Source organism: Neodiprion lecontei, chromosome 7 (assembly GCF_021901455.1).
Source record: "Neodiprion lecontei isolate iyNeoLeco1 chromosome 7, iyNeoLeco1.1, whole genome shotgun sequence".
Taxonomy (NCBI): Eukaryota; Metazoa; Arthropoda; class Insecta; order Hymenoptera; family Diprionidae; genus Neodiprion; species Neodiprion lecontei.
The window spans coordinates 17,058,127-17,078,724 of NC_060266.1; the positions used below are offsets into that span (position 1 = coordinate 17,058,127).

The 20,598-nt window shown below is 34.5% G+C and overlaps 1 protein-coding gene across 1 annotated transcript; it reads right to left on the reverse strand.

Moving 5' to 3' along the window:
- Positions 1 to 13,438: 13,438 nt before the first annotated feature.
- Positions 13,439 to 20,490, reverse strand: LOC107222910 (calcium and integrin-binding family member 3). Its single transcript, XM_015662447.2, has 4 exons — positions 18,989 to 20,490; positions 17,199 to 17,319; positions 15,283 to 15,448; positions 13,439 to 15,062 (listed from the first exon to the last, which is right to left on the reverse strand). Exons 1-4 carry the CDS (start codon positions 19,072 to 19,074, stop codon positions 14,845 to 14,847), a joined length of 591 nt encoding a protein of 196 aa, XP_015517933.1. The 5' UTR covers positions 19,075 to 20,490; the 3' UTR covers positions 13,439 to 14,844.
- Positions 20,491 to 20,598: the final 108 nt, after the last annotated feature.

Sequence of the window (20,598 nt, forward strand, 5' to 3'; positions counted from 1 at the left end):
GCTTGAAATTTCAGAATTTTATAGAAAAATATACCACACATCTATCCATCAGCGAAATTATTTATGAATCCACTATCCAGTTATTGAGAACAATATTAATAAGAATCTAATTTTTAAAAATCCTTATACATAGGTTCATATGGCAGAAACACTCCAGTGGCGAAGATTCGTATTCTTTTAACATTGATCTTTCCAACTTTGAATAATTAGAAACGAATATAATAATTTCTATCGATATTTCCCTTGTTAACGTTAAAAGTAACTTGAAAATAAATATAAAAAATTTCCTCCTTGAGGTTGACAAGTAATGGCGACATAGACGGTCGGAGGTTTGGCAACGCTGCATCAGTATATTGCAGAAATATCGGCGACTATTGTCGTTCCATACGCACTAACACATGTAGATGGAAGAGCGCTGTTACCACATTTTATTTTCCAATTCTACTAGGGAAGTATTCTAAATACTTTCAATGTTTTAAACGTCAATTGATCTAAACAAACAAATAACCCATCATTTTAATTATTCAAATAAATAATTTTCGTCACGTTCTGACGATCAGAAAAACAGAAAAGTTGAGTCACTTTTTTGAATTATAAATTACGCGTGAACCTCCTTAAATTTGAATCACGTCATCCGAATCAGGGCAAGGTATCGAAATAGAATAACTGGACTAAATTAGCAAATATTTAACCGTTACTTTTATATTCCTATACTTTCGGTAGAGTAAAACTACCGTTTTTGCTAGCCTGTTACTAATTTGGGCCATAATTATTACAATTAGAATCATTTCAATTTTTTTTTTCATCTGTATTCTTTTGCTTATAAAATTGAGGGTTCGTTTCCAGAGTACTGTCATATAAAGGTAGATACAGAAAGATTGGTACCAGTGATCAAACGCTATGCCTCTACCCTACCGAAAGTACCCAAGCAGCATTATGATCCCGTAACTTTTCCCACCTTGGGCTTTAGGAAAGGCTGGAAATTTAAATTCGCAGGTAAAATTACTGTGAAATAAAATTATTGAAAAAGTTCTGTACGTAAAGAAAAATATATCGTACGCTTGACGTATCACAAGCATCCGACGTTCATACTCGGAATAAATTTTGGTAAAAATTTTATCCACGAATGTAATGGAACACGGTATAATAAACCATAAAGAGAATCGGTTCTCGCGAACTTTCCGGACGCTTCGGGGCAACCTTCTTCATGTCAATTTTTTATAGGTGGGGATGTACGCTTGTATGTGCCGTGAAAATTTGGTGAACTGGTCCCCTGACAGTCACGGTGGGGATCAGCCCACAACGGTTCGTGCAAGTAAGAGTCACATCGACTGTCTCGGCCCGACCTGCTTCACCGAAGTCTCAGGGTCTGCATGTGTGTACGACAGGCATATATTTTCATAAGTGTGCGTATATACTGTTCGCCCACACCACTCCGATGAAGCCGGGTTGAAATTCCCGCGACGGAATGATCGTTAGCTGTATAACCCCTCCTCGTTCTCCGCCGCCATGCAACGTGGTTCAACCTCATTTTTATCTTCATCTTCACCTTCATCTCTATTTCCATCTCGAGACTCCGCGCACAATTCTCTTCTGACCTCTTCCTTACGGCCGCTTTCTTCTGCCGCGTCCAACGGCTCTCCCCCTCGATGCATGAACAATTAATTCAATCAGGCGAATGTGTAACAATACATAGAAATAGTGGAATATCACTTCGAAGAGGCTTTAATTAACCTCGGACTACCAGGACTTGTGATAGTGGCGGAACGAATCTAAACAGCTTTTTTTTTGCAGCTCTTTATCTATTAAACTATTTTTTCGGTAACAACTGCCAAGTTTTTTGGTTCCACATGGTCCCTGAAATATTTTTAAGTCTAAGGAAAGATGAAATTCATTTATTTATTTATTGCAAAAATAGCACATCTAAACAATTTGTCAAAAATTCGTACCGTTTCACTGAAGAAAAAAATTTTCTGCCAATTTACCATGAAAATCCAAACGTCAATTTTTACACAAACTTAATACAGAGCAAAAAATTGCACACAATTTTCTGAAAATTTTTCATTTCGGTGTTTTTGTTTATTCGTTATATCGGATCCGCCATTTGGAATTTTCGAATTTCGAATTCAAATCCGTAATCAGTGATGTATACACGAAGGGGTTAAGTGTTGACGACAGTGATACATTATATAATGATATTTTATTCGAATCTTAGGATTATAGTACGGGTTTAAAAGAAAAAAAAAAACATTTCCGAGACGAGTAAATTAAAAAATCTTTAAAAATTCGCAGAGAGTACCTTTAAGTAGTACTACTATATGACCAATTATGAAACAGATCCGAGAGGATAAAAAAGTGGCTGGATTGGTGGAGAACGCCTCATGTATGAGATTTATGTTTTTAAAAGTGAACTACGTAGGCAATTTGTTTTTTTCACAGTGATACTTCAAGTTCCCACATACAAATAAATTTCTCGGAATAAATTCCTTACTTTTATGTCTGTAAAATTATATTTTAGACACACTAGACATCATTTTGCTCCGCCTGAGATACTGCTCTCTAGCTGTCAGTATCCAGCTATCGAGTGCTGAAATTTGAATATCATCGTCGAGCGAAAATGAAATCACAGGCATCTCAATAGCGGCCATGTTGATTTTGCGTACTGTAGCAGTGAGCAAATTTTATTTTACAGTTTTCTTCTCGCCACAGATTCGAAGTCGTTTCATTTTAGAATTTGGGATATGATAGTGCTTGCAATTGTGCTTGTGCGTTGGTTTAAGGAAGTTCGCAAAATTCACGAAAATACTGAGGTGACATACGTACAACAAATTCGCATTCACTTCGACATTATGGTACGCTACTGATATCTGAGTCTCATGTTTGTCGTGTTTTTCATCAATTTTCCAAAATTGTCTCAAGTATCACACAAATACAATTCTACACACTATCATTTGCAAATGTTTGAACCGATTTCAAGACTATGGAAAGAAAAAAAAGTATACAATACGATTTTCTCACTCCGTCGCTGTTATTTAAATCCAGTTGCAGTAAAAATCACCAATATCTTCTTCTCTTCAAGATCGCAAGCAGTCTGTGATACGTATAGGGCATTCGATGACAACTCGATCAAGATTCTACGTCGAAGTCTCAGATTCGCTTTATGATTTTTTGTATGAAAGTACATAACGAAGAACGCAAGCGCAAATTTTTCAGAAATTTTCAACCTAGCGTATCTGAAGTACGATTTAAAAACTTGAAAAAAAAAAAACACACACTTTCTAAAATTTGCAAATATTCAGAAAAATCTTACGAAATGTAACAAAATTTTTGACACCTATTATAAGATGGAGAGCTTTTATGTTCATTTTTATGTCAAAAATGTAATCCAATAATAATATCTTTCTTCTTCGTCTTTTGAGGTTGTGAAATCTCCATCTTCTAATAGGTGTAAAAAATTTTGTTACATTTTATTAGATTTTTCGGCATTTTTTCAGACTTTACAAAGTGAGCTTTTTTTTTCAAGTTTTTAAATCGTACTTCAGATACTCTGGGTCGAAAAATTCCCCAAGAAAGTGCGATTGCGTTTTTCGTCGTGTACTTTCATAGAAAAAATTATAAAGCCAATCTGAAACATCGACGTAGAATCTTGATCGAGATGTCATGGAATGCCCCGTATGCATATGCTCGGGTAAAATTACTTTTATGTGAATTATACCAGACTTCATCCCTGCCCGTTTCACTCGCCAGCTTGCTCCAACGAATACTAATCGTAAGGTGAAGGGACCGGCGCTTCACATTGTAGATGTTGGCGCTGTCTTCGAACACTTCAACCGCGGTTCTGTGCCACTCACTCTGTTATCGTTTGTGCAATCATGCTTACAATTAGATCTGTAGTTCGAAAGTGGACTTCACAATTTGTTAAGTATGACAATTCTACGTTTCTAGCCAGTAAACGGTGTGTCCTACAAAGAATCTCTGGTGCACTGGTCTCTGCGGAGATCAGTGGTGATTACCGATTCGATTAGAAAACGTGCTTAAAATGTGACTATAGGAACAATTATTCCAATATTACCGGCCTGCGACCAAAAAACTGCACAGGTTTTTTATACTGTTTTTTTTATGAATTTTTACTTACCGAAACCGGGAAAAAAACTCCAAAAATTCTATCACGTCAGGTTTTTTTATCGAACTTATGTTTGTAGTTTCATTTAGAGTGAAACACCCGTTTCACTCGGAATCTGATATTCTATTCTTGATTCTGAAAATCCTGTGCAAAAGTGATTTCTTACTTTCATTTAATATGTATTACAATTAGACTCAAGAATAAATACAAACAGGGGAACATAAAATGAAAAGCGGAAGCGTCTTCGGAGAAGCACCAAAGAGAAGAAGAAAAAGTTTCATTGTAGGCAAAAAGGATGAACATGGAATGTTAAGTACATTTCACGAAGAAATTGTTAGTTTAATTTTATACGAAATATTGTTTAGTTCATTGTAATGAAATGGTGGTTTTTTCATTATTGATAAGCTTTTTTTATGCAGCAAACACCTTGTATTTTACAAAATTACTGTACGTGATGGAGGCAAATGGAAATCATTTTTCGATTCAGCACACTCGAAAACATAACATTTACCAAAAATATTCCATGCAATTGAAATAAAATATCTTTTCGCAGACGTGTGTAATTGGGAAGTATTATTCCAGACTGCTGGGTATCTTCACTCACTGAGAAAGAAAAAATTTGTTGAATCAAACAAAATCGGTTTCAGTCAACTCAATCTGGTAGTTAGGAGCGGCGAGGTGAATATTAGGTAAATCTAACAATATTATGAATTACAGGAATTAAATAAAAAATAATTCTCTCAAATTAATAACTAGTTGAATCGAATGCAAGGATGTTGAGATGACAAAGCATTTATTTCAACGACCTGTATTACTTAGTTGATTGAACAATCATTTTGTTGATCTGAATATCTTACTTTTTGACACAACAAATGGCTGTTCAATACAAGATCATGTGCTGTTGCTTTCAAAAAATCTCAGTTAATGAAAATGAATGTTTAGTTGGAACAATCACAGCTAGGTATAATCAACTGAATATACAGTTCAATCATTCGTGGAACAACCCTTTTGTTGACTGACGTCTCGTACCGTTCGGATGAAGAAATGCTCAGGTCAAGTAAGTTAATGTTTTGTTGGAATTACTACAATTTCGGTTGATGGGACTAAATTTTTTGTTGGAATTACCAAATGTTGGTTAACGGGACTGAATGAAGTATTGAAGAAAACTCAGAAAATTATTTGGAGTGGTTCTAATCGAAAATGAAATAAATATATTAGCCTAATTCCGGCAATTGTTACATATTTTAAGCATGCAAACTACCTATAATTGATCGCAAGGCAAGAAGAAAACGCACATTTATTGTAACGTGGTATTAACAGATTTTGTGGAGAAATTCCAGGATTTTATCAGTATTTCAACAATTTCAAAGCAGATGAAATACTTTAGTTAACGAATGAAATACTTTCAATAAACAAAATACGTATTCGACATAAATATCTCGTTTATGTCTAATGTTTGTGGTTAAACAAAGACAACTGTACAAGTGTACTTGCTTTGAGTAAATAAAGTATGGCATCCGTCATATTTGATTGATATAAAAAAATGACTATTTGTCAACTAAACATCAATTTCGAAAAGCATCGGATTCTAGATCAGTACATTCTATTCAATCAAATAAATGGCACATTGTCAAAAACAAGTACCTACTGTTTGTTGCGTGATTCAGTTGGTCCGAATATTCTAATAAATAATTTCTTGTCGGCCAAAGAACAAGTTTATTGTATTAAATGTTGTTTCAACTGAACTAAAGGACAAATATGTGTTATCCACAAAAATATCGATTCGTTACTTTAAATGCACCAGCAGTTCGGCGAAACGATTCAATTTGGTCTTAGCAATCATGGTCGATTCGAACCAATCAAATGTGCGGTATTCTCAATAACTCGGATTATCATCGGATGTTTGCAATAAAATAAATATATAATCAATTTAACAGTGTATAATTTATAAAGTCCACTTGGAAGTTTGAAATTGATTAAATAAATTGACCTGATTCGATTCAACTATTTATTTCACTGAACGATATAATAAGCCAATCATTTCGACCAGTTGAAATTTGATTGATATGATCACTATATTTATTTGGATCAATGACACGTTCAGTCCATTCAATGATATACATTCAGATATACCGCCAACCTACTTTAACCAAATGTATTTAGTCAACTCAACTCTGAGTAATAAATGTTACAAGTAGAAATGGAGTCAGATGAACCAAATACTTGAAATAACTCATTTATTTGATTCAAAGTGGTCGCATTTGTTATAGAGATTACGGTTTATTCATTCGAACAAAATGATGATTGAGGCGAATGTTTTTTAACCAACAAAAACAAAACCTTTGATTCATCGAATTTCAGTGTTTAATGTCTTTCCGAATACTTTTCACAGCGTTGCTCGTTATTCATTCAATTTACGGTCTACTCGTCACTTTTGAAGTTCTATCAAGTGGAACCAGGTCTCTTTGCATGCTACCAAGCTGTGCCAAGAGTATTGAAATGATTTAATGACAAACTCCTCTTTATGCTGTGTAAGATTATTCATCATTTCTTGACTGTTCTCCCAAATAAATCGAAAAGTTTTCGATGTTTAATTTTGTTGATAAATCCCACCTTTCTGTATCATCGGTAACGATAGCCGTTTCAATTAGAATAACTTTATTGGGCTCATCTCACTCTTACTAAGATTTTGAAAGGTTATTATTTAAAAAATTATTAAAGGTTAAATTTGCAAAATCTATAAATATTAAATTTATCGAATAGTCAGTATACCGAGTAAATTATCATTAAAATTATTCTTCGGAGTGCTATAGCTAGTTTATCATTCTCACCGTCAGACGGATCTGCATCTCGAATAAAACAGCTCCTGTAATGCACACTACCCACACAGGGATCCAACGAAGCCGTTTTTGCCGTCAATTCAGAGCCGACGAAGTAAAATTTTTTAAGGTATTGAGAGCTAATGGCTACAGAAGGAAGGGGAGAGTGGTGCTTGAAAAATTTTCTCACATATTTATTTCTCTTTATTTTTTATTACAGAAGTAGCCGTCCTAAAACTATTTTTATTTACAAAATCGTTCACAAGATGACCCATTAGAACTTCGATCAGGCCTTGATACACATGTAATATTGCGATATTATTTAAACAAGGTTGCAGTATTATCAATCTGGGCTAATTTTTCAAGCACCGCATAGCCGAGAAAGTTCATTTGTTCGAACAGAATGAAGTATGTATCGTTAGAAGAATTTTTATCAGCTTTTTGTACCTACTTATGTACAAGATTGACGTTCTCTGGATTCACTCTAAGAAATGTAACTATGTCTTCTAAACGGTGGACTCGTAATCTATTATCGTAATTTTATTTGAGTTATGATTTCCAAAAACATCTCACTGTGCAATTTCAGTTTTTGTGCGTCAAAGGCAATAATCACTTGAGCGGCGTAGTCTCTTGTTGAGCAGTTATAAAACTTTGCACCTCATCACTTCAAAGTTGATTAAAACATCATCAAGTGATAGTATATCACCCCTGAAACATTACCATTTTTTTCTGTTTTCTTTTTCTTGCCAACTCCTTCGACTTACAAGATCTACTCCTTTTCTACGTTATTCGGAACACTTTCATAGTTTGACGTAGAAAATTTTCGCCAGGGCAGCCTCTGCATCACATTTCTGAGCATGTACTCAAAATCGCGTCATATTCAAAACACTTTCTGTCACAAATCATTTCTACCGTTAGAGTTCGCTGATCTATTTGTTTTTGGAAGTATTACTTCATCTAAGATAACACTTGACTTATCAATCTGCGAACGAAATAAACGTGGTCGGTGATTTCCTGCCTGTAGTTAACAATTTCACAGAAGACTTTCTTAGAAAACCGGTGATACGTATCATTTTGGCATTTCATATAAAATAGAAACCACTGAGAAATATAACAATTACGCAAAATAGTAGTTTTCAATACTGGAATGTATAACGGCTACTTGTATTATTTTGTACCCAAGTACTTTTGTGGAAATTTTGGTACAGTTGTTAAGCACAACTTTAAGAGAAGTTATAACTTTCGAAATATAGGCTTGTAAAAGAATATGGACCATAGTTTCTCCGGCAGTTCGCTAAGAAATTAATGAACTGTTCATTCATTTCCGTAATATCTTCTGGGCTGTTTAGATTTGTACCTTGCGTTCAACGCGATTTGAGTATAAGTACTTTCATAAATATGCGTACGAGTTCAGGGCATCCGAGAGCCTGAGAAACCAGTTTACGCTTCAGCCTTCTTCGGGTCAAGAAGCAGTTAGATCCAGGTTTATTCACATGCGTGATCATTTCCTGCAGCGCGGTAATGCGTGCAGAAAGAACTCACGTTCGTATGTGTCTTGTCGTATTACTGTTTATACGTCACATGCAGCGTGGTGACACTGAATGCTAGTTAGTATAGAACCCTTATTAGCGACAATCTATTGCAAAACATTACCGCCTGAATCGAGCTGGGTGAAGAAGTAACCAAAGGTTAGCAAAACTTTTCAGTTTTCCCCCACGTTTGTTGGTAACACAGTTTTCTTGCAGCGCACTCTCGAGGTAGAAAATCAAACTAATCTCCATTGTGTGTTATTATTATAATCGCAATGCTACCACTCTTGCTAGTCAATTTTTTTTTTTCAACATTTGTTCTCGTTGCTGTGGTAATAAAATGTGACAAGTTCTGAAATAAGAAAGTGGAAGGGGAAACTTGTATCACCGGATTGGTCACATATATTGTGCTGTAAAATACCTAGATGGCAAGAAAGATGTAACTAAACGATGTTCAAAGATCAGAGGACGTTCTATAGGTGGTCTTATGAGTTGCTTTTCAAGCCAAACTTGGCCCTTCAATATATCTTTAAGGCACATTCTATCATGTAAATGTGGAGCGGCTAAAAAGTGAAAGTTATGCTACTGACTAAAGACTCATTGTACATTATACTTACGCACAGTATTAACATTTGAATGATATCGGTATATTTGTTATCCAAAGTCATTAAACTGTTATTGGTGCGACACAAAATTTTGCGTTTAATTTTTATCAACTGCCCGATCCAGATCAATTTTGTTCATCTAACTTTACAGCAGTCAAAGAACTGGGGAAAAGCCATAGTGAGATAGGCAAGGTAAATATGCCTTTTGCGAATATAGTAATGATATTTTATGGGTAAGTAGGTACTCTTAAAATATTAAGGTCCTGAAAGTATCAGACCTCAATCTCAATTGGTTTTCGATAAAAATAAAGAAAACTAAAAACTTTTAAATAATTTTTTCCACAGGATTTATTTAACAGATTTGTCTAAAAATTCTATACGTCATTAAGAGAGTCCAGAGCTTTCACAGCAATACGTACTTCTAGGAGCAACAATCTGATATTTGATTAAAAATCCGCAATTAATTTAGCCGTCGGAATAAGATCTTTCTTAAAAGAGACCCCGTAACGTGGATCTAAATGTAAAAGCTCTGTCACATCTTTTGGGATTGGAGTATCAGTTAAGATGACCAATCAATTAAATTTGTCTGGATGTATAACCATCCTTTTCTTTTCAGAGGTTAAAAGATTATCGGTTTTTTTCCAGTTAGCAAACTTAGTTTTCCAAAATTTACTTTCGAATATGAGTGCTGCATGTGCATTACTAATTTATAAATTTAAAATGCTACATTAAAACTTGTACAAATTGTGTCTGAATTTATGCTTATATGCAGACGAATTGAAACATTACCGATTAGGATTTAATTTAAAGAACATCAGGTGTATGGGTGATAGATCTAATGTCTTACTTGTTAGTAAGACGATTTTTTGATTCTTCAATCTTCACAGTCTCCTTGACATAGAAGACCACCGTCTCTAAAGATTAGAAGTCGATACTCCGTAGAGCAGAGATACATCCCTTATCGTGGGCCCTCCTCCGGGCATATGTTTATTTATCATCTACACAGCAAGAAACGGTTGGAATCCTTTTGTAATAAGTAAGTCTACTATTCTGTGCCGCCATACCATCTCATAAGCTTTGCCGTGACGTAGGATTTGCTGGCAAAGCAATTACAGGTTTGTAACTGGACAAGGTGGTCCATTCTAGAGTGAAATTCCCGAAATCCATTTTGGAGGGAATTATATAATTTTTGTGTTCTAGCATCTATTTGAATCGTCGGCTTAACATTTTTTCGAGGATTTTTCAAAGATTGTAAGCAAGTGCTGTCGGACCGTTAATTGTGGCGTTTGTACGATTTTTCGTTGGCTTTGGTGTTGGTATTATAGTAGCTATTATCCGTAGCTGAGAAAAGGAAGTTTTTGTCCAGATAGAATTGAATATTTGATTTGCCGTTTGCCACGTTTTCTACGGATTTAATTTCGGTTCGGGTTGCAAAAGCAACTACTAAGTTTTCACTCACTTGAAATGTATATTTCACGAATTTACGAAGTATTTTTATGGCACACCGCCCTTCTTTTTTTACATTTTATAGCGATTATTTCCCTTATTTCAATATTTTAATATATTTTCTTGGAGCAGGTTGATTTTATGAGCGTGGGTGTAATGAAACTGATGTACAGGAACATGTATCATCCGCTCTCTGAAACCGGGTAGGAACATTGTTCAAAAATCGATCAAAACTACAATTTTAACGTTTTTCACGTATATCTTGTTTCCTTTCAAGTGTACAGAAAAAAAGTTCGATAGGTTTTTTTCATCTATGAAAGGTCTACACAACTGCACACCGCGAGTTGAAAAATATTGATCAGATCAAAAGTTATTGGCAAAAATCCACTAATTCCGTCGTTTTAAATACATAATAACAAAGCGAGTATTTATTACAATAACGTCTTCGCATCACATTTAACCATTCTTTGCCACTGTCAAACAATTCGTACGGAAGCTGGAATCTATAATAGAAATGGTTCTAGACTTATGGCCTTATAAACAAATTAGCCATCGACCTGTACAATTCTGAGGGTTATCCGACGTTACGCTGATCTTTGTAATGTTAGGCTGCACAGTAATAATATTGGAATCGGTAATTATTTTTTTTTTTTTAAATGCAATCCTACAAAGAAGTGAATTTTTTTCTTATACGCCCTTAGTTGAAAAATGAAACTAACCGTTTATTCGACTGTTTTTGTAACATTTAATTACAGATATGAAAAGAGAATGAAAAAAGCTTTAATTTGAAAAAAAGTTTGTTGAGAATCTTTTTTTATTTTTAATCTGATACCGCGCAACGAGGAGAATCGAATTCCCTAACCCAAAATTGTAAAATTTATAAGGCAAAGCCGTCATGAGCACATTAATTAAATGTACATATTTAGTTATGTTTTTCTATCAAGACATCAACCATTTTTTTTAATTAAAAGCAAGTTTAATCTATTTTCTGAACAAACAGAAAAGATTATCTTTCGATGTTCCCAGTTATATTCACACTTACGATCAAAAAAATTACAGTAATTGTCGTATCATGCGTTGATTGTATATAAATACACAATTACTACAAGAAAAAACAACCATTATTTAACACATTTATTTCTTATTATTGCATATTTGCCTTAGAATAAAAATACCAAATTGTTTAAGAAAGAACGTAGCAGCCACTTTCTTTGTCGGCTAACGAAGTCGAAAGAAGGACGCAGGTACACGATTTTGAATACGGTCGAGGGTCGGGCCTCAGGCCCAAAAGAACAGATGCCCAGGCAGTCGTGGCTTGGCTGTCAAGCAGTTTGCTTCGCCGTAGCTGAACACTACAAATAAATTTGTGACTGAAAATTTTCGCGTTAGAATCAGATTTAAAAAAAAAAATGACCATTTATCGCAAACAGTTCCCGAGAAAAGTAAGACTCAAGTCGCGCCGTTGAATTGAACGCCCGTATCGCAATATTTTCCGCTTCGAGTTAGCTACCCCCACCCTGCCCGAGCGCTCCGCTGACTTTACAAAATTTTTTTCGCTCACTTACCTTTTTCCCGAACATTTAATATTTTGTACAATGAAAGTACGCCGTATTCCAATTTTGATCATATTTTTTGCGCTACTCGTTTAAATTATCGAACAACAGGCCGATAAGTTTGACAGCCTGTAAGCTCCTTTGATTTCCAACGAATCTCAACAAACTTTTTGTCAAATCAAAGCTTTCTTCATGCTCTTTGCATATCTGTGATTAAATGTTACAAAAACAGTCGAATAAACTACGAGTTTAATTTTTCAGGGAGATTTTTAGGAAAAAGTGAGAAAAAAAAACGAAAAATCAATTGCGCCAGTTCTTACGCATAGGCTACGTGACTCAAATTTTAAGATGTTATTTTTTAGGTCCCCAACAGGCATTTTATCGGGTAGCGTTGAAAAGAATACTAATTTTTTTTTTTTTTTGATACACTGATGTATACTTAAATATTTATTGGGATACCCTGGTGAAAATAATATCTACGCCAAACTACAATAAAGTGCAGAGTGTTAAACATTACAGAAAATAGTTTTTTTTTTTGTATGTTTTACTTATAAACAACTATGAAATATTACAGATGACAAAATGAAGTCATAAAAATTTAAATAACACTCCATGAATTCTCGCGAATCTATAGCTTCGAATAAAAACTGAGAATTTTTGCAAGTATCACGAAATCTACAGCTTCAAAATGAAAAAATTGTTTTCCATAGAATTTCGCAGAAAAATATGAATTTCTATAAATGATTGTCGATAAGATTACGAATATGCACAAGAAAATATGATATACTATTTTTGAACCACCGCTAGATGTCGTATCTCTCTCACACGGAAAACATGTTGCAGACAACTTATAAGTACCTAGCAGAATTTGGCTCTACATTCGTGTACTAGTCTGTTCTTTTGAGTATAATGTGGACGGATTTAGAGAATCTGTCGAATATTTTTCAACTCATCTTGTCTCAATAGATCAGGCTTATAAGAAACCAATATTTGTGATTTCTCTAAATTAGGAATTCACAAAATTCTACGACACATCGCGAAATTGCAAGCCATTCTACAATTGTCACTAAAAGCCACGACCATCTACGTAAGAGTCCGATGTTCCACGGAAAAGTACGATAATCTGCAATTCAATTCTCTGCCAAAATTATGCACGTATCCGAATTTCTATATTCAATCGTAAAATGAAATTTGCAGTTAGGCGTAGAAATTATTCCCACTAAGGAAATTACACAGTATACAGAATTATGAAAAACTACCATAATCTACAAAAAAAAAAAAAAAACTGCGTTATTCTACGAAAACATTTTTAAAAATTCTACGTGAATTTAAATAAAATTTTTGTGGGATTTTTACTTAGAATATCGCAGCAACTATAAGTTATACCAGGGATTCTAGATTTGAGCAGCGCTCGTCTGCTCTATGTGGACTTGTATTAATTGTCCATATTGGAAAATGTCCTCATAACGTCAGAGCCTGGTTATCAGCGCCAATTTACCACCACATCATAACCTGAGTTTTTGATTTCAATGGAGACAAATCGTAAATTTTGGCGTTTCAAATTACTCATGTCACATAAATTAATGAAAGGTGATCAATAATATACCTGTTCTACCATCCACGCGCGAAAAAAACACGGTCAACGATCAGCTGTCAGCCTGGTTGCATTAGTTTGATTTTTTTTCCACCAGATGACGCATTGTAAAGTAACAAACCCAATAGTGAGATTTATCGCACTTCTCACCCACTCTCACTTTATACGCACTGTTACGGATTGTAAACACTCTGCGGTCGCGCATGATGGAACACATCCTTTCATTACGAGTCTTACAAGAAGATTCATTTCTTACTCGTATTAACACAAGCAAACTTTACTAACGGCCTTTGCGTTAATAATAATAGTATTTCTGTTTTTTACAGGTTGATCTGTATATCTTTAATCAGAGTTTTATATATATTTCGATTTGTTTCTCTTTTAGTTTTCAATTTTTTTCTGATTTTATGAATTATGAAATATTATGTGGGAAACTTGAACAGTTTGAAAATTCACAGCTCGCTAACAACTTTGACTCCCAGCTGGAAATTTTCAGCGTTGTTTGGGGATAGAATGAAGTATTTTCCCTGAAAATTTCAAGCGATTTCGAGTTGATAGAAAAAAGTTACAGCTATCTGAAAACAGCAATTTTTCAGAAATCAGTTGGTTTTGCGAGGCCGTATATAAAAAGGAACGTGGTAATTAATAGTAATTCTTGTAGGTAGTGATAAAGTATACCAAGACGAAAAATTTGAACCGTCGATTGGCCGTCTACTTGGAAAATTCTTGACTTGGCAGCGTTTCAAAGTTATGCGAAATTTTGCTAAAATAGCAGTTCATGAAAAGAGTCCTAATTAAACTGGATTTTGCTTTGGAGTAAAAAACTATTTTTTTCCTCAAAATACAAAGTCAGAGAAAGGGAATGCCGTTTGATTCGAGTCTTTAAGTCCCATAGAGCTCTCATGAAAAAATCGTGAAAATAACTAAAAAATTGAATTATTAAAAATTTCCAAAATTTCTATAGCCACCAGATTTTCTTATATTAAGCTCAAATTTGGAGAATCGTCTTTTTTTATAACCTGCTCTCTTGAAAAAAATCAGAAGCCGAATCGCTGACCCAAGCCCGCAGGCTGCGGTCGAAAAGTATTGGACGTACCCATATATATATTTTTTTTTTTCATACTTGATTCCGTTCTAAATTTTCTATTATTCCGTTTAGGAATTTGTTATCTATATTAAATTCGTATGTGAAACGTCGCCAGAAAATCTGGGGCCCTTGTGATGACGTGCTCGAACTCTAAATAGGATAGAGAACCGTCTCCATCGATGTCACTTTCCTCCAATACCTTGCGACAGATTGTGGCTACTTCCTCAGCACTGAGAGCTCCTCTGACTAATTGTCGACAAGTGCGTTCTAAGTCACCGAGTCCCAGCACTCCGTCTTCGTCAAAATCTGTAATTACGTGTACGCCTAACAGTGTAGTATAATGAAGGGATTACTATTTTATTTTACCGTAGTTTTGAACAAATAGTCAGTTTCCTCAGTATAATCGAATTGGCAACATGACTCAATGACTAAAATGTATTTAATTTGAAAACAACAATTCTTAAAATCAATGTGAATTATTTATTAGTTTGGTAATATTTTGAACAAAAAACTTCTTGCCACTTACCATAAATTTTAAACGCATAGAACACTTTCAAATCGCGCGACGCGTGTTCTGAAAATACGGACATCATTTCCAAGAATTCCTCAAAGCATATACCTTCGTCCAAACTCCAGCCGGGATCTCGACACTTGGTGAAAACTTCGGCAATCCGTTCCATAAACGGATTTTCCTGAAGTATTTAAAAAAAAAGACAACTAAACAGTGTGGTGGATACTATTATGTAAAGAAGCAGTAAGTATGATAAAAAATGACATTTGTGGAAATATTTGCTGTCTGGTATTTGCTTTCCACGTTTTAAGCAAGTGTCATAATACACAGTTTATTAATATTATATAGAGAGGTAACTCTATTTGAGCCCTTTTTCTCGTTTTCAATTGTTTTTGCTGATTTATGTTGGTGTATTTCTTAATCGCATAGCAGATAGCTATACTAAGAAGCGTCATAAAAACCTATCCTGAGTTTGAAATGAAGTTGAATCCATAACATTTTGCCACTACAAAATAAGAAAAATTAATCAGCCAATAAAAAAACATGTCCTTTGCATTTCTCGTGTAGCTGGACGCAATAGTTGGAAAAACTAAGTCATGCTGGAAGAAAAGTATTCCTTTGGTTGGAACGCACACTCAGGTTACACAATCTCTTCGACATTCTTTTCCGAGACATCCACTGATACGGAAAATCTGACAACGTCACACAATCTATGTCAATTTTTCAGCATTAACCGCGAATTTTTTGATACTCCTCAACCCGATGGATAAGCAGTTGATGACTTGAAGAGAAAAAAAATTTCATATTCAGTCAAATAAATAAGTTAATAAAACCCCTGTGATCAATTTTATCTCTCACACCTAATGAAGCCACCTATAAATTTGAAGCACCCTTCCTGACTATTTTTTTGAGATTTTCCCAAGCGCGATAAGCAACCTATACAACAAGAACAAACAATACAATAAACTAAAGAGTTGAACCATACTGATATAATTTTTCGTAACAATGACAGTAAAACTGCAATGGTAATACTGTTATAAAATTTATAGAAATATCGACAAAGGAAGCAACAATACAAATAAAAATCATAACAATAGTGATAAGAACGATAGTAATTATGAAAGTAATAAATAAATAGTAGTTTTCGTACCAAAGCGGTGAAATTCAACAACAAATCCACGCAAAGTCGGAAAACTGTACGGCCGTTGTGCGAACATTATTTTTTGCAACACATGTATCAAGAGTCCCTTTTTCGGTGCCTGTAATGCGTGTGAGAAATGGCTCTTTTTGCAATGGTATGAACTGCGCATGCGTAGATAGACTATAGTCTCTTTTATATCCACTAGTTACTTTGTCAGCGCTATTTTGATACTCTAGTGACTTTCCGCATACTTTTTTGATACTCTTATGTATTTGCTTTTTTTGCACGCTTGTCAGGCATGAAGGGGATTTTTTCTACACTCTTCACAAAAATAGTATGTGACACTCGCGCAAAGAAGCGGATTCTTGATGAAAGTTGTGAAGTCGGTAGCACTCGGCTTTGGCTTGTGCAGCCAACTTCGTAGTCTTCGTAAGATATCCGCTTTCTTGCACTGGTATATTAAAGTACTATTTCGATATAGAAGTCGTAAAGTACACCGTTACAGTCACGTTTTCCGGTCGTAAAGTTGAATTTAAGCTCAGTTGAACACGTGTTCGTAAAGTTGAACTTTAGGGCCGGATATTGATATATAATGTTATTCATTTAAGTAACTATGTAGTGCTAAATATGTATAAATAGAAACATTCGTATAAAAGAAATTTACGTAACGGTTTTCACTAAGAAATATATAATACAATATGTTACAATGATGCCAAAATATGAGCCTTAAATGAAAAACAATGTGAGAATGGGTTTCTAAAATTTGACGATATCAATTAGTCTATCTCACCCTCAGCTCCGGGAGACGCGTAACGCACGATAAGGGCAGACGTAAATTTGCTGCGTCTTGGGCTGACATCACTCGCGGTACAGTTCCTGGGTCACCCATATCACGAAACCTTTTATGAATTCTAAAAGCGGGCAGAAATATCACTACAGCTACACGGATGGGAAGGAATTCGTCAACTAACAAAATAGATTTTGTTGGAGTCCATTCGCCTCAATCCAGTATCCCTTATTTGTTCTAAATACGATGACTTCAATTCAACAATTTCGATTCAATTGGTCTGACAAAATTTTTTAGTCAAGCGAATTCCTTGATTCAACAAAAACATTTCTCATCGCGATCGAATGAAATATTTATTCGAGCGAACCTTTTCATGTATTTCCGAAATTAAGTCAACTAAATATCATATCATTTGAAGTTTATGTATTGTTCCTCCAAGTCGGACGTTCGATGACAGAAAGCATTAGGTACTTCAAATAAAATGAGTACATGAATCTAACCAACAAAAAATTTACTTCGATTGAATGCCATACTTCGTTGATACAACCGGAGCTAAGTTTGACGTGACTGGTTGAATAGGATGCACTAATTTGTTTACGAGGTAAAAGAAACACACCATGCTTTGAAACAAATTGAGAATATATTCATCGTAGGCATCGGTCTATTAGTACGATAATCGATCGCTAGGGGGTCAACTTTCTCGCTACAGAAGTAGCTTCAGAGATAGTTATGAAACCGGGTAGTCGTGCAAGACGTCAGATACGGATAATCTAGTACAAGATTTTAATTGAACCTGTTACTAACAAAAAAAGTGTGACATCAAGGTTCGTCAACATTGTGATATTGGCTACAATTAAACAAAGGCTATTGACCCGTGTTCAATTAAGACTTCAACGGTATACATCAATAAGTTTACGGGGCTTACCCATTAAATATGAGGCAACGAAATTATGATCAATGTGATTCGAAAAATACGATTTTATGCGCTTGAATATCTTCGATATTCAGTCAATGCAAAAGATTTATGTAAGAATAAATTACGTTACCTGTTTCAACCGTTCACCTTTTGACTCAACAAAACATGAATCAAAGCAAGCTCAAGGAGTTTTGCTATAACAAATTCATATTTTTCGAACAAAACGGACAAGGTACGGTTCAATCAAATGTTTGGTCATTCCAATCACACATTTTCTTGACACAAAATTCACATTATTACAAGGATCTGGCGCCGTTTTATCTTGAACAAATTGATAGTCAGATTGATCATTCAATCCTTTCCCTCCGTGTAGTATGCGTTACGATATAATATACGCTAAGCATTCCAGATGAATTCAACTCGCCACTGCAGACGAATACTTCCCTAACTTACGAACGTCTTTTTACTTAATCACAGATTACCGGAAAGTATATAATTTTAAAATAGAAATTATTAAATAGGATGTTTTAAATTTGAACCTTCCATTTTTCTTAGTATCAATAGAAACTTCTTTTTAACTGGCACTGTCATAGCCGAAACATTTAACATCTCAAATAAATAAAATGATTCAATACAAATAGAATTACGAAAAGAAACTTTTTTTAAAAATGTATAGCCGTCGAAAAGAAGGACAACGTTTTTAAGTATTCTAGCTCGTACAAGAAAACTCGATTTTTTTCAAATATGCCGATAATATCTATTATCACAATCATTACCAAAATTTTACACGCAACTTTATTTGGTAAAGAGCACAGACTTTATATTTGAAATGATAATGTTAAAGCACATGAGAATGTTTACTATCAAATTGACAAACCTCAATATTTCTTTACGAGTAAAAAAAGTACAATCTTGATAATCCTCGAGTTGTTCTTCGGTAAAAGTAGCTACTTTATTCCCCATGCTTAACGAAACCCAACACTGCAGCGGACTAGATAGTTGACTAAGTGTGTAGCTATTTTAAATTATACTTGTAGTAAAACTTATTTAAATGATATTATTTCACTCAAAATTATTTGAGGAATAACGTCAATTCGATAAATGAATCTAACAATAAGTACCGCAACGGTCTGTGACTGTGTCAAATTCCGAATACCGTCTGATTGTGATTCTGAAGGTGAGCCGAACGGCGCTCCCATTTTTGGCGGATGCTCTGCCTCACCCTTTAAGCTAATGATAACATCGATATTTAACCACACCCACACCCTTACTTTTTTTCTCGTCACATATTATTCTTCAGTTACACGCGATCCTTGCCTGAATCAACGCAGGAATATTTATTACGGCTTGATTTAATATTATTTGTTTTCTATGATGAATTATGCCAACGCACAAAAATTAACGGTATCAGATGCAATATTTTGGATAATAATTACTCAAGCTTCAGCTGCTTATAATGTCCCTATTTCTAGGTTTTCATAATACTAGAATTCACAGCGGTCTACTTGCGCAACAAAAGTAAGAAAAGTGACTATAATTATTAGGAAAGTGACTAATTAGTGACAAAAAGTGTTTAAAAAATTAGATATTTCTGCAAGATGAGACACTTAATTTTGAGGTATAGAATCTTAGGTTTAATGTCGGTTCAGCTCTAGGCGTGTATAATGTGTTATTCTCAGATCCTGCACTAATGAGATTATTAGAATAGCCAAAATTTCTAATTAAAAAAAATCATCAATTCCTCAATTATATCGGTACAGCTATATCCAGGTCATTAAATTACAATAAAATAAAGCATACGAGCACCAAAGCTTGTAAAAATTGGAAGGTCAGGTTTCAGATGTGCTGAAAAATTAATTCATATTATGAGACGAGATGGGCTGAAAAACTTGTTAAGAAATTATAGGTTTATTTTTCGATAAGTGCATTCATATAACAAGTTTGGGAGCAAATCTAAAACACGAAATTCCAATCATCCAAAACATGCTTAAAAAAAAAAATTGCGCATCTTTGGCACAGAGATCGGCTTCAATCGAAACTGTGGACCTGGGCTTTGCGAAAGTTCAATATTTTGGATGGTTTAGTAAATTGTCATTATAGAGGGTTTTCCGAAAAATTAATCCATATTATCACAAAATAGTTGGAACAGGTGACTTTTTGTTGGAAAGGTGACAAAAAAGCGAGTTTCAACAAAAACTGACTTGAAGAGACAAAATTTACGCACTATGCGTCCTGTAACATCATCACTGCTCTGTGAAACTATTTCACGAAACTACTTGATTATAATCATGAACAGTTGTAAAGAATAATCTGATGTTGTACGACTACAGGCAGAAGGTTAAAAGTTTGCCTAGAATTCATCAATTATTTGAGATCTACACTTAGCCTAAAACAATTCTCATCACCTACACAACCTCCGACCAGACCATTATTAAAAGAAAAAAAGACGTATGAAATGGTTAAACAAGGTAATAATGGAAGCGTCTT

Coding starts and splice junctions, on each gene's coding strand:
- LOC107222910 (XM_015662447.2), bottom strand. CDS start 19,074: ATGGGGAATAAAGTAGCTACTTTTACCGAAGAACAACTCGAGGATTAT. Junction 17,320..18,988: donor ACTCGTAAAGAAATATTGAG/GTTTGTCAATTT, acceptor GCCCGCTTTTAG/AATTCATAAAAGGTTTCGTG. Junction 15,449..17,198: donor CGCGTCTCCCGGAGCTGAGG/GTGAGATAGACT, acceptor TAAATACTTCAG/GAAAATCCGTTTATGGAACG.